The 13643-nt window shown below is 37.3% G+C and overlaps 2 protein-coding genes across 4 annotated transcripts in view; one reads left to right on the top strand and one right to left on the bottom strand.

Moving 5' to 3' along the window:
• Positions 1 to 13643, top strand: part of GTF2E2 (general transcription factor IIE subunit 2) — a 79576-nt gene that overhangs the window by 17266 nt on the left and 48667 nt on the right. For all 3 annotated transcript variants that reach the window (XM_055334674.1, XM_055334673.1, XM_055334675.1), the window contains one exon: positions 12306 to 12397. In XM_055334674.1, the coding sequence (XP_055190649.1) occupies positions 12306 to 12397 (92 nt within the window). The remainder of the gene's footprint in view (positions 1 to 12305; positions 12398 to 13643) is intronic.
• Positions 509 to 8639, bottom strand: SMIM18 (small integral membrane protein 18). The gene is made up of 3 exons (XM_055334681.1): positions 8603 to 8639; positions 1341 to 1396; positions 509 to 953 (listed from the first exon to the last, which is right to left on the bottom strand). Exon 3 carries the CDS (start codon positions 914 to 916, stop codon positions 620 to 622), a length of 297 nt encoding a protein of 98 aa, XP_055190656.1. The 5' UTR covers positions 917 to 953; positions 1341 to 1396; positions 8603 to 8639; the 3' UTR covers positions 509 to 619.

Here is a 13643-nt window from a genome sequence, read left to right as displayed (position 1 = left end):
CTTATACCATGTGTTTCCTATTAAACAGTAAGTCAGTTTTATGAGATTTATATGCAAGTATACTTACTACCTTTCTATTTTGAGACTTTTCCCCCCACGCTAATCCCCACATAAAACTAAATCTTCAAAAAAATGTATAAGTTGTCCTATAAACTAGAAAATAACTGCTTTTTAATAAGTAGGGATTTTACGTATAAGGGGAATTATTTTATTTTGGATTTAGGTAGTACTTTTAAATAGCATTTTTATTACCAAAATACATGGAGGGTAATTTATTTTTTAGTCCACATGGTTTGTTTAGGTCAGAGTTATTTGATCTTATGTTTTCTGGCTTACCTTTTGTTGTTTACTATTGAAATCTAGGGATCTTTTATTTAGTTTTTGAATTGTCATTTTAAGTAAATTGGTAACTTATTCACATTTGTAAAGTTTTACTGTACATTTAATGAAAGGGATACACACACAGAAAGTGCATATTGGACTTGTTTTTCCCTTCGTTTAGAAATCTTTTAATCATTCAGAGTCAATTTTCATAACAACAGTTTGTCTCAGAAAATTTTCCTTTTTTTCTCAGTAGTTGAAAGCTGTTTCCAGAGATTTGTTCATCCTAGGTAGAGTGCTAGACCACTTCAATTTCACGTTTTCTGATGTTATCCATCATACTTCTAAGAGGGTTAGGTTCACTTTTCAAGTCTTTCACAGTTTTGTTTTTTACACAGCAGCAACAGTCAAGCACTTCATAAAGGAAAGCCAGCACCACTAAAGATACCACTGTAAATATAAATAAAAGCAGAATGACAAAGCAGGCAGTGTTCCAGTTATCATGAAAAGGGTAAATTTTTTGAACTTGAAAACCAAGGTACTGATAAACAGATGTAGTGGTTTCATTCCAGAGGCTGGAGCTTAGGGAGGCCATTCTTAGGGATTCTACTTCTTTTATTTCTCTTTTGAATCTGTACAAAGGTAGAAAATGAATAAATGTAACCAAAGTCTAAAGATTTGTCAATTCAAGTCTCAGTACAAAGGTTTGTTATTAAATTTTTATAGGTAATGTGAGTTGTTTTCTGCCAGAATTAATGCCCAAATGGTATTTTGAATTTTTTTTCTGTATCTTATGGCACTGTACCCTATAAACTGTACTATGTATTTTTATGTGTATCATTTGCTAGACAAATATGTAAGTTTAAGATTTCTGAACAGAAATTAACGCTAATAGAAGCAGAAAAAGAAGCTGAATTGGTTTACAAAAAATCTTAGTGTTTTAAGGTGGTGTTCTTTACACTATTCCCCCCACCCCCGGCCCCAAGGCTTTTCTCATTACCTTTGTGGATCCTTCTTACCTTGTTGGCTCAGTGTATTTTTATTTCCAGTCCTTAAAACTTCGAGGACAGGTGACCTAAATCAGGAAATAGTGGCTAAGTGAAACACCTTAGAGAAAGAAAAGCTAAATAATGACAATTTTCAGAGTAAGTTCAAGTTGCCTATGAAGAGACCTTAATCTTAGGATTTTTTTGTTATGTATATGATAGTATTAACTGTTTTATATAGATGAATGGGCTATGGAGATGTTTTAAAGATTTATTTATTCATCAGAGAGACAGAGAGGCAGAGACATACGCAGAGGGAGAAGGAGAAGCAGGCTCCTCATAGGGAGCCTGATGCAGGACTCGGTCCCAGATTCTGGGATCACACCCTGACCCGAAGGCAGACGCTCAACCACTGAGCCACCCAGGCATCCCGGAGACGAATTTTTTTAAAATAATTAATTAATTTATTTATTCATGAGAGACAGAGAGAGGCAGAGACACAGGCAGAGGGAGAAGTAGGTTCCACGCAGGGAGCCCGATGTGGGACTCAATCCCGGGTCTCCAGGATCACACCCCGGGCTGCAGGCGGCGCTAAACTGCTGCGCCACCGGGGCTGCCCCCGGAAATGAGTATTTTAAATCAGTATATTTATCTCCGGTATATTGACTATTAAATTATCATTCCATTTTACAAAATTAACCAGTGAGTTAAAATTTTAGTATTCTTTTTTTTTTTTTTAAGGATTTTATTTATTTATTCATGAGAGAGAGAGGCAGAGACACAGGCAGAGGGAGAAGCAGGCTCCATGCAGGGAGCCCAACGTGGGACTTGATCCCAGATCTCCAGAATCACACCCTGGGCTGCAGGCGGTGCTAAACTGCTGTGCCACCAGGGTTGCCCAAGTTTTAGTATTCTTGCATTAAGATTTACTCTTTTGACCTGATACTTGTTAGCCTTTAAATGAGATTGAAGATTTTATTATCTTGATCTTTCAAAAATATCCTTTAAAGAATAAGAAATTATAAGATGCTTTTATACTAAGAAATTTTTGGAAATAAGAGGAAGAAGTTCCACTTCCTTAATTCAATGACTGTTGTCAGTTTGCTTTATTAGATTTTCATTCATTTTTATAAATGTGTATCAAATAGTTTTCTAAATGCTGGCGATATTTATGTGTATATGTTTCAATTAAAGGAAACTTAAAGGTAGTTTAAGAGTATGAGTATAATGAGCCACCTGGGTGGCTCAGTCAGTTGGCCATCCCAATCTTGGTTTTGGGTGGGGAGACTGAGCCCCATGTGGAGATTATGTTGAGCAAGGAGTGTGTTTGAGATTCTCTCCCTCTCAGTCTCCCTTTGCCCCTCCCCCTGCTTGCACATGCATAGTCTCCCTCTCTCTAGAATAAATCTTAAAAAAAAAAAAGTGGGGTGTTTGGGTGGTCTATCAGTTAAGCATCTGACTCTTGATTGTGGCTCAGATATTGATTTCACGATTGTGAGATTGAGAGCCCTGCATATTGGGCTTTGTGCTCAGTACGCAGAGTCTGCTTGGGATTTTTTCTCCCTCTGTTCCTCCTATTTGTGCTTTCTCTCTCTTCCCACAAAGTAAGTAAATAAATCTTTATAGTGTATGTTAATGAAATTGAATTTAAATTAAAATATTTAAAAATAAAAAAATGGGGGATCCCTGGGTGGCTCAATGGTTTAGCGCCGCCTTTAGCCCAGGGCGTGATCCTGGAGACCCGGGATCGAGTCCCACATCAGGCTCCCTGCATGGAGCCTGCTTCTCCCTCTGCCTGTGTCTCTGCCTCTCTCTCTCTCTCTGTCTCTCTGTCTCTCATGAATAAATAAATAAAATCAAAAAAAAAAATGAAGAGCTGAGAAGGCCTGAGTAGAAGCCAAATCAAAACAGAAATAAATAAATCAACCTTTAAAAGATAAGAGTATGATGAACCCTTCCCTATATGGTCAAAACATAGCTTCACTTATTAATTCATCTATACATCCACCCATTTGCTTCCACCTGTAGATTATTTTGAAGCAAATCCTAGACATCATCACTTCATCTAGACATAACTCAGTGTATATCTCTTAAAAGGTAGAATTCTGTTTTTAAATATAACCACAGTATCATTTTCACACCACAAATGAAAAAGTGACTTAAAACCAAAGCCATAACAGTATAATTCCTTCAATTTGTCTTCTTTATAAATGTAATTTTAAAACTTTGATGTCGGTAAGTTAATATTTTCTAAGGTTTTTGTTTTCTGTGTTATTTTTTAAGTATAAACTCTGCCCAACAATGGGGCCTGAAACTCAAAATCCTAAGACCAAGAGCCACATGCTCTACTGGTTGAGCCACCCAGGCGCCCCAAAGGTTTTTGTTTTCTATCTTAAATCACATTTGCTTGGCAAGTAACTTCACCTCTCCGGATGGACTTGGTTTCTTCTTTGTATTTTGAGGGTTAAATTAATGATCTGAGGCCAGAAGTAAGGCTTAAATTCATTTTTTCTTTTTGAATTTAAGAATCCTTCAGTTTCATGGTTTGTGGTGATCCTTCATCTTGAAATGAGGGACAACAGACTAATGGACAGTAATTGAATCAATTGCTTTTATTAGTTCTGGGACATATAAAAATATATTGTCCGGAACACTGGTATGTGAGGAACTTCCCAGTATATTACAGTGTTTTCAAACTGTTTGGAGATCTAGCCTTTTAGAGTTACCCTTTTCTTTCCTAAACATTTTCTGTTCCTAGTGCATTTTTATAGAAAGAAGGGCTGCTATGTTGCATCCTTCGAGGGAGCACCATTCATGCTGTATTGTAAGGTGCCATTCACGTAGAATACACTGTAAGTGGTGCCCCTTCAAGTCTAATGTGGATGTCCTGATAGTCCACTTGTCCAGCTTCTGCAGTGTTTCTGCCTCTGATTCTAATCACCACACACCCAACTCAAATGGAGAGAATGTTAGTTCCTTTTGTTTTTTTTTTTTTTCTATTTTTTATTTATTTATTTATTTATTTATGATAGTCACAGAGAGAGAGAGAGAGAGAGGCAGAGACACAGGCAGAGGGAGAAGCAGGCTCCATGCACCGGGAGCCCGATGTGGGATTCGATCCCGGGTCTCCAGGATCGCGCCCTGGGCCAAAGGCAGGCGCCAAACCGCTGCGCCACCCAGGGATCCCATGTTAGTTCCTTTTGACCAGCCTTCATCATAGGGTAGTGATGGGTGTGTACACACATGCAAATGCCTAAAAAATATTCAGGTTTGGAACTCCTTTAAAATTTTTTAGTACAACAAAAATACGCTACTCCTGGAAGGGGTAGCACACATTGTTAGTTATTTTTACTTCAGTGTGAATGAGTTTCAGGTCCTTTTTGAGAGACCAAGCACATAGAGGAGGAGAGGAAGAAGAGGATCTTGAGGAATGTGAGAACAGTGCCATTTATTATATTGGTAGGTAGAAAGCATGGGAAGAATCACTGGAGGGCGTACCTTATAATTTTACCTGGACTAACCTAGGACCTCTCCAGCATTGATGCTTAATATTCGTTAGACTTTCTGTTAAGGCTTTTCAGGTTGATTCTTTCGTTGTTTTGTTTTATAGTAATCTCTCCACCCAGTGTGGAGCTTGAACTCACAAGCGTGAAATCAAGAGTCACATGCTCTACTGACTGAGCCAGCCACGCAGGTGCCCTAGGTTGATTCCTTTTTAAAATCTGGGGATTTCTTTCCACATTATGTCCTTTAATTTAATGTAGGGGCACCTGGATGGCTAAGTGGGTTTAGTGTCTTGACTCTTGGTTTTGGGTCAGGTCATGCATGATACCTGATTCTTAGGTTGTGAGATTTTGCCTCTAGTGGGGCTGTGTGCTCAGTGGGGAGTCTGCTTGGGATTCTCACTACCTACCCCGTCATGTGTGCACATGTGTGCTCTCTCTCAAATCTTAAAAATTAGTTTAATGTGCCTTATTAATTAACTTAATGTTAACTTAAAATGTCATTTCATTATTGATTTCAGAAACTTGTAATTTTATTTCCTTTACATTATGATTTTTTTTTTTTATTTATTTATGATAGGCACACAGAGAAAGAGAGGCAGAGACACAGGCAGAGGGAGAAGCAGGCTCCATATACCGGGAGCCTGACGTGGGATTCGATCCCGGGTCTCCAGGATCGCGCCCTGGGCCAAAGGCAGGCGTTAAACCGCTGCGCCACCCAGGGATCCCTACATTATGATTTTAAATAAAAATTAAAAGCTTCATTAATACTGTCTCCCTAACATATCAAACTTTTCTTTTCTCAGTTTCGATTTCAAAATAAAAGTTTAAAATTACCAGAAAGTTGGTTTAAGAAACTTTGTTCTATTTATTTTTGAGGTGCAAGTGAATTAGTTAAAATTTTAACTTTATATTCTATTTATTTTTTTAAAAAGATGTATTTGAGAGTGTGCACAAGTGTGAGCATTGGGTGGGGGAGGGACAGAAGAAGAGAGAATCCCAAGGAGACTCCCCACTGACCATGGAGCCCTCTCTCCGGTCGATCCCATGACCCTGAGATCACCCAAGCTAAAACAAGGAGTCAGTGTTTAACCAACTGAGCTACCTACGTGCCCCAGTATTCTATTTATTTTTGGGAAACAAGTGAACTGTTTAAAAATTTTTCAAGCCCTCTCATGCCTCACTCCCCCCCAGAAAAAATGGAGGGAGGGAAGGGAGAAGGTGGACAGACACAAACAAAATTCAGTTATTTGAAGTTAACTTGTACCTGTCAATGAACTATTCTGGTTAAAATTAGTATAGTGTATCCATACAATTGATTATTACTGAGAGATAACTGTGTAATGATACTGAAAGATTTCTAGGAGGGTAGCCTGGGTGGCTCAGTGGTTTAGTGCTGCCTTCGGCCCAGGGTGTGATCCTGGAGACCTGGGATCAAGTCCTACGTCAGGCTGAGACTTTTTTTGGCTCCCATACTTTGTACAGCAAGCAGGAATATTTTCTAGGTAATCAGCCTCATTGTTCTGAACCTGGAGAGCTCTAATATCTTCTTACAGCCAAACCGCTAAGCCACCTGGGCTGCCCCTTATATATATATTTTGAAGTTTATTTTTGATATATTCTCTTCACCTATTTTTCCTCCCATTTCAGAAGGCCCTAGTGAAATATTTATGGAGACAGAACTTAAAACTGTTTTGGGGGGGCAGCCTGGGTGGCTGAGCGGTTTAGCGCCACCTTCAGCCCAGGCATGATCCTGGAGATTCGGGATGGAGTCCCATGTCAGGCTCCCTGTGTGGAGCCTGCTTCTCCCTCTGCCTGTGTCTCTGCCTCTCTCTCTCTCTCTCTCTCTCTCTCTCTCTCTCTCTCTGTCTGTCTCTGTCTCATGAATAAATAAAACCTTAAAAAAAAAAACTTCTGGAACCTTGAATTGTCAGATCAGAATAAAATTATGCTCTTGCTCTAATTATGGTAAAAGCCCTTGAGTTGAATTCTCTAGTGCTTTTTTAAACACACCACTTTGAAATGTGATCAATTAATGATATTGGCCTTTAAATATAGAGCAGCTCACCCAGCCCTGGAACTCTCTGAGATGCACCAAGCATTTAGTCAGTTTGGTGAAAAAGCAATGAACCTACTACATCTGTGCCAGCTCTACATATATCAGTAAGATGTAGCCTGATTATAGTGCTAATAATGGGGGTGGTAGAGGTTTTTCTGTTTAGAGTTTACCTGAAATTTCAGTTCTAAGTTAACAGTTTTATTTGACAAGGTTGTTTTTATCTGAGACTTTTTTTTGGCTCCCATACTTTGTACAGCAAGCAGGAATATTTTCTAGGTAATTAGCCTCATTGTTCTGAACCTGGAGAGCTCTAATATCTTCTTACAGCAACCTTTGGGCTTTGTAAGGTATGCTTTGGTCATGCTGACTTAATGCTGAATAAGAAATAGAAGGAATAAAAGTTTTGAAAATAATCTTTTAAAATTTAAATAGATTTATCAGCAAAGAAAAGGTCTGAAGTTGGATCTTTAGGTTGATATGTCTGAGTAATACCCTGGAATTCTAGGATCTTCTACATAATGATATTTTTATGCTCAACTCTTTATAAAATTAGAAATTTGGCCAGTAGTTGTACAATTTTTAGTGGACATGAATAGTTACTCTGAGCCATGAAAGTGATCTTATTACCTACCTTGAAAGGTACCATACCTTCTTCCCTAACCAGTTCTTCTTAAAACCTACTTTTATTTTAAAATGCAATTTATCAAAAAGACTTAATCGGTGTTTATTTTGAGGAATCAGTTGGAGAATAATTTTAACATTATATTGAAATATGGTTAGGGGATCCCTGGGTGGCTCAGCAGTTTAGTGCCTGCCTTCAGCCCAGGGTGTGATCCTGGAGTCCCGGGATCCAGTCCCGCATCGGGCTCCCTGCATGGAGCCTGCTTCTCCCTCTGCCTGTGTCTCTGCCTCTCTCTCTGTCTCTCATGAATAAATAAATAAAATCTTTAAATAAAATATGGTTATAGGTATTTCTGTGGCATTTAAAAAATAAAAGGCTATTTAAGAAGGTTATTTAATAATAGGATGACTTGTATATTACAGAAATACAGGTTTTAATATTTATAAGAAATTATTTTAGGTAAAATGTTAGGAAAGTCTGAAGCTCTACAAATGATCTCTGGTTATAGGATAATGCAGCCTATATAACGGTACCTTTATGGTCTTTTTATAAATCACAGTCATTAAAATTTCTCGGCATTCTTTGCATCTACACTCAAAGTCAAATAAACCGTTTTGAACTATTTTCTGTATTTGTTAAAAAATATAACAAACTTTCCTCTAAGTAACTGCTTTTTACCAGCCAATACAATTTGCACATATAATCAGAAAGCTTTAGTCCAGGATTCGTTTTTAGTCTAGATTTTTCTTTAAGAAAAATCCTTTGTTAAGGCAGACCAATTTGCTGAAATGAAATAGCTCAGAGAAAATAAATTAGCAAGTAACCACTTAACATTAAATGCTTATGGCTTACTCTGAGGTCTGGATATAGATCAGGTTCATAGAAAATCTCATGAATTTTCCATAAGGCACAGATGGTAAGGGTGCTTATCAAATAGCACAGGCAGTCTTCACATTTTCATAATAAAATCCTACCAAGCAGTGAAATGAATACATTGCTTTTTTTGATCTTTACAGGAACAAAGCTTTCTGCTTGGTTTTTATGGTAAAATATTTTTATATTACATCATAAAGACATGTATTACTAAATGAAAAAGATTGTATAAACCTACCTCTTGTCTGAAGGCTGCTGTTGAAGCGATGGTATCGTCTGTTTGTAATGCAGTCCAGTGCACATCCAAGATGGAGCTGTGCTTCTATTGGTTGAACCACAATGCAGCTGACAATTTCCTCTTCGTTCATTTGCATTAAGTCCTGCCACCCTTAAATGTAAATCATTCATAAACTTGAATAGAGCTGTCTGGGATATCAACTGTCACCTCTTTTTCTTGCCTTATTTTTTGTCCTCAAGCTAAATTTCTGTAAAGGAATTTGAATTAGTAACAAACTGATGATTCCTTAGTGTTTAATGGTAAGATTTTGGATCCTTCGGTGAATATTTCACTGCTCAGGCTAAAAGGTAATGTCGAGAGAGGTAGTAACCTAGGAAACAAACAGTCCAGGTTTACCAGCTTGATACTTTCTTTAGGAAGTGGGCATAAAATCTCATAAATGATATTTTCTTTCCATACTTGTGTTGTATAAATCTTGCCCTCTGGAAGTGATTATTTCTATGTGGTGGTTTTATTTAAGAGAAATTCTAAGGGAAAAGAAGGTTTTCAGTTCTAGTAGGGAGAGGGTTAGTTTTGGTAGATATACTATTGACATTAAAAAGCAGTGTGTGAAATTTAAATGGTAAAAAAGAGAATAAAAGATATAGCATAGGGAATATAGTTAATAATGTTATAATCAGGGACGCCTGGGTGGCTCAGTGGTTGAGTGTCTGCCTTTGGCTCAGGTCATGATCCCAGGGTCCTGAGATGGAGCCAGGGCTCCAAATGGGAGCCTGCTCCTTCCTCTGCCTATGTCTCTCCCTCTCTCTGTGTCTCTTGTGAATAAATAAATAAAATCTTAAAAAAAAATGTTATAATCATGTATGATGACAGCAGCTACGTTTGTGGTGAACATAGCATAGTCTATAGAGAAGTTGAATTCTGTGTTGTATACCGGAAACTAACATAAAAAATTTTTTTATAAAGATTTATTTGAGAGAGAGAGAGAGAGAGAGAGACAGGGGATGAGTGGGAGGGATGAAGGGAGAGGGAGAGATGATGTCAGGCAGAGCCCACACGGAGCCCGAGGGCTCCCCGACCCTGAGATCATTGATTGACCTAAGCTGAAACTAAGAATTGGCACTCAACTGACTCTGCCACTTAGGCACCCCTCAAAAAATTTTTTAAAAATATTTTTTAAAATGACAGAAGAATCCTCAATGAATGTTTGAAAATAGAATATTTTATTCTGTCTTCTATTATTTAGAGTTGTTTGTGGTCCAAGATAACAAAATCGAGGTTTTAAATTATAAAGTGGCTATTAGAGCAACAGTAGACTGAATAAATGCTTGCTGTGCAGACTTTATTTTATAGTTTTTTTTTTTTTTAAGACTGAGAGAGTGCAAGCAGGGGAGGAGCAGAGGGGTAGGGAGGGGGAAAGAATCTCAAGCTAACTCCATGCTGAACCAGGAGCCCAGTGTGGGACTCGATCCCAGGACCCCAAGATCATGACCTTAGCCAAAATCAAGAGTCCCACACTTAACCGACTGAGCCACCCAGTGCTACCACATTATTTTTAAAAAATTACAAATTAGCATATTGTTTCTAGGCCCATAAAGGGGTACATAGGAATATTCTTACTACCTTCATTTATTCATTCAGCTAGTACTTACTGAGTATTCACTCGGCCTGTCATTGAGATAAATGTTCAAGACTCCATGATACCTAAAACTGCATGTAGTTCATGATTGAGCATTTGTATAGTGCCTATCCTTAACATAGTGTCATCTGCTTTTCTTAGTTTTTCCAGTTGGTTGTTTATATAGGAGTATAGGATAAACAATATTTTACTAAATTAAACAAGAAAACATTAAATCTGTGTTTATGAATTTTTATACTCTGACAAAATAGTAGCCAGTTTCAGATGAAATAATCTGTATTATATTAAAGACTAATGATTCTTATACAGGCAGTAACACACTGTTTACAAACGAATTTGAAACTGTATTCCTCTACTTAGTGCTCTCACTTTCTTTTTAGTATATGTGTTGCCGAAACGAGCACTGCTCTCACTTTTCTTAGGTTTAAAAGGGGACAACGATACTTCCTAAGTAGGATTTTTTTGGAGGGATTAAATGAGAAAATCAGATATTTAGCATGACACTTAGCAAATAATAACTGTTCAGTAAGTGTTATTTTTTAAAAAGATTTTATTTATTCATTAGAGACACAAAAGGAGAGGCAGAGACATAGGGAGAGGGAGAAGCAAGGCTCCACCCAATGCAGGACTGCATCTCAGGACCCCAGGATCACAACCTGAGCAGAGGCAGAGGCTCAGCTACTGAGCCAGCCACCCAGGCCTCCCAATGTTACTTTTATTTACTTACTTTTAAAATTTTTATTTTTTAAAGATTTATTTATTTGTTCATGAGAGACGCACAGACAGGCAGAGGGGAAGCAGGCTTCCTGCAAGGAGCCGGATGGTGGGACTCGATCCTAAACTCTGGGATCACACCCTGTGCCAAAGGCAGACACTCAATCACTGAGCCACCTAGGAGTCTCTTTTAGTTACTTTTATTGTTGAAATGTCCTGAACACCTTGGGAAAATGAACCATGTAGGTAGTATTTCATAATTGAAATAATGAATATGAAAGTATACTTGTAAGGCATCCATAATATTATTTTTGGAAACATAGTAAGCTATAATGTGCCAGTTCAGGTGTCAAAATTGTAACAGTGCTTTTTGAAGGAAAATTGCATATCAAATCTCATTTTAGTCTCAAGAGAAAGCATATAGTAAAGCCTTTTCACAAACTAATCTCTAAGAAGTATTATGTTGCCATCTAAAAGCTATTCTTTTGGATCTCTGACAATTGTTACATTTGACTGCATTGTTCTAATGCATTCTTTTGTTATTACCAAGCTGGTGCCAGAGATTACTCTCCCTCACCCCCACCTTTTATTTAACCTCTTCCTTTGTGAATCAGCAGCTGTATGGGAACTTTATAATAATCTGAGTTGATGATTTGCTAATAGGATGTATACTTCTGAAATATTTTTTCTTTTTTTTAAGATTTTAAGTATTTATTTTTATTTATTTATTTATTTTTAAAGATTTTATTTATTTATTTATTCATGATAGACAGAGACAGAGACATAGGCAGAGGGAGAAGCAGGCACTAACAGGGAGCCTAATGCGGGACTTGATCCCAGAACCCCTAGATCATGACCTGAGGCCAAAGCAGACACTCAACCAGTGAGTCACCCAGGAGTCCCTGTTTCAGTACTTTTTTTTTTTTTTAAGTTTTTTTTTTTTAATTTGTTTATTCATAGAGACATACAGAGAGAGAGAAAGAGGCAGAGACACAGGCAGAGGGAGAAGCGGGCTCCATGCAGGGAGCCCAATGTGGGACTCGATCCTGGGTCTCCAGGATCACGCCTGGGGCCGCAGGCGGCACTAAACCGCTGTGCCACTGGGGCTGCCCTGTTTCAGTACTTTTGAATTATTTAGACTTTATTCCTATCCATGGTGGAGAAAATTGTTGTTTATTATATACTTAAAGATTTGAATTTTCACCAAAGTTTTACAGGGTAGTATTCAGTAGATGTAAAACTCAAAACAAGAAATACTTTACTAAAGTTAAAAATTATTTTAGCTGCTTAAAAGTCATAATCAAATCTAATATGACAATGTTATAATTGTTTTTTGGACCTCATTTCCAGATCATAGCAATGGATCATTTAACTTGAAAGCTCTATCAGGAGGCTCTGGATATAAGTTTGGCGTTCTTGCTAAGATTGTGAATTACATGAAGGTAAGTATTTTTCTTAAATAACACACATCCTATTTAACTTTTTGGCAGAGGAAGAGGATTGGGGTTTCAGGAGTAAGTTTGTATATACATGTCAAAATATGTCAAATTGTGTGTTTCAGTATGTGCAGTCTGTTGTATCCCTATTACATCTCAGTAAAACCAAAAAATACTTAGTATTTCAAGCCTTTTATGTTATATCATATTAGCACTACAATGAGTCACCTAAGTATGTTTAATTTATGTTAATTCAAGTATACAATTTTAGTCCACCATTTCACTTATAAATTATCCCAGGCAGTAGGTACAGTCACTTCTTAATTACTCAGTACTTGTTGGGAAAACCAATGGGAAGAGGTGAATGATTTGCAGGCTGTTATTCTTACTATATAGTTGAGGCATATGGTGGTGATGGCTTTTCTGGATCTTTGGAGGAGAAAACTGGAAAATTACTGACGGTCTTAGGAAAACATTGACTCACAAATGACTTAGAATTTAAGATTTGATAGAAGATTTACTATTTTTTTGAAGTAAGATTTGAAATTTTGATGATATGGCATTTTGGCTTTACCAAAGACTTTGAATAATCCTAACCTATTAAAACCCATTAGTTCATTAGTTCATTTATAGGTAAATGGCTAAATAATTTCATATTTGTTCCCTTCTTCTGCCAAACTCATTCCTGTTTTGTTACTAGTTGCATGTTTTGAAAAAAGTCAAAATGCTGTATATGTTATTTCAAATTTCAGCTATATATTGCTTAAAATGTAAATTAAGTTTTTATGTTAGGGCTTATTTATTTATTTATTTATTTATTTATTTATTTTTAAAAAAGATTTTATTTATTCATCAGAGACACACACAGAGAGGCAGAGACACAGGCAGAGGGAGAAGCACGCTCCACGCAGGGAGCCCGATGTGGGACTCGAATCTGGGTCTCCAGGATCAGGCCTTGGGGGCACTAAACCGGTGAGCCACCTGGGCTGCCCCTGTTAGGGCTTTTTTAATTTAAGAGACTTAATGTCTGGCTATGTCTGAAATCTTGTAGTTTGATTTGTAGAAGAAATCTGTTAGTTTATAATTTCCCATTATCAAATAATACACTTTGACACATATTCCCAGTTCATTCATTCCATCCACCCATTCCCCCATATTGTAAACAATTATTAAAACCTACTGTATGCTATTTATTATAGCACTATTGGTGGGACTACTCCGAAAAGTGTTTGCCCTCATGGCTGTTAGTCTG

The sequence above is a fragment of the Nyctereutes procyonoides genome, unplaced genomic scaffold (genome assembly GCF_905146905.1).
Source record: "Nyctereutes procyonoides isolate TBG_1078 unplaced genomic scaffold, NYPRO_anot_genome, whole genome shotgun sequence".
Lineage (NCBI taxonomy): Eukaryota > Metazoa > Chordata > Mammalia > Carnivora > Canidae > Nyctereutes > Nyctereutes procyonoides.
The sequence above is the reverse complement of the archived record's forward strand: the minus strand, read 5'-3'. Positions and strand labels throughout refer to the sequence as shown.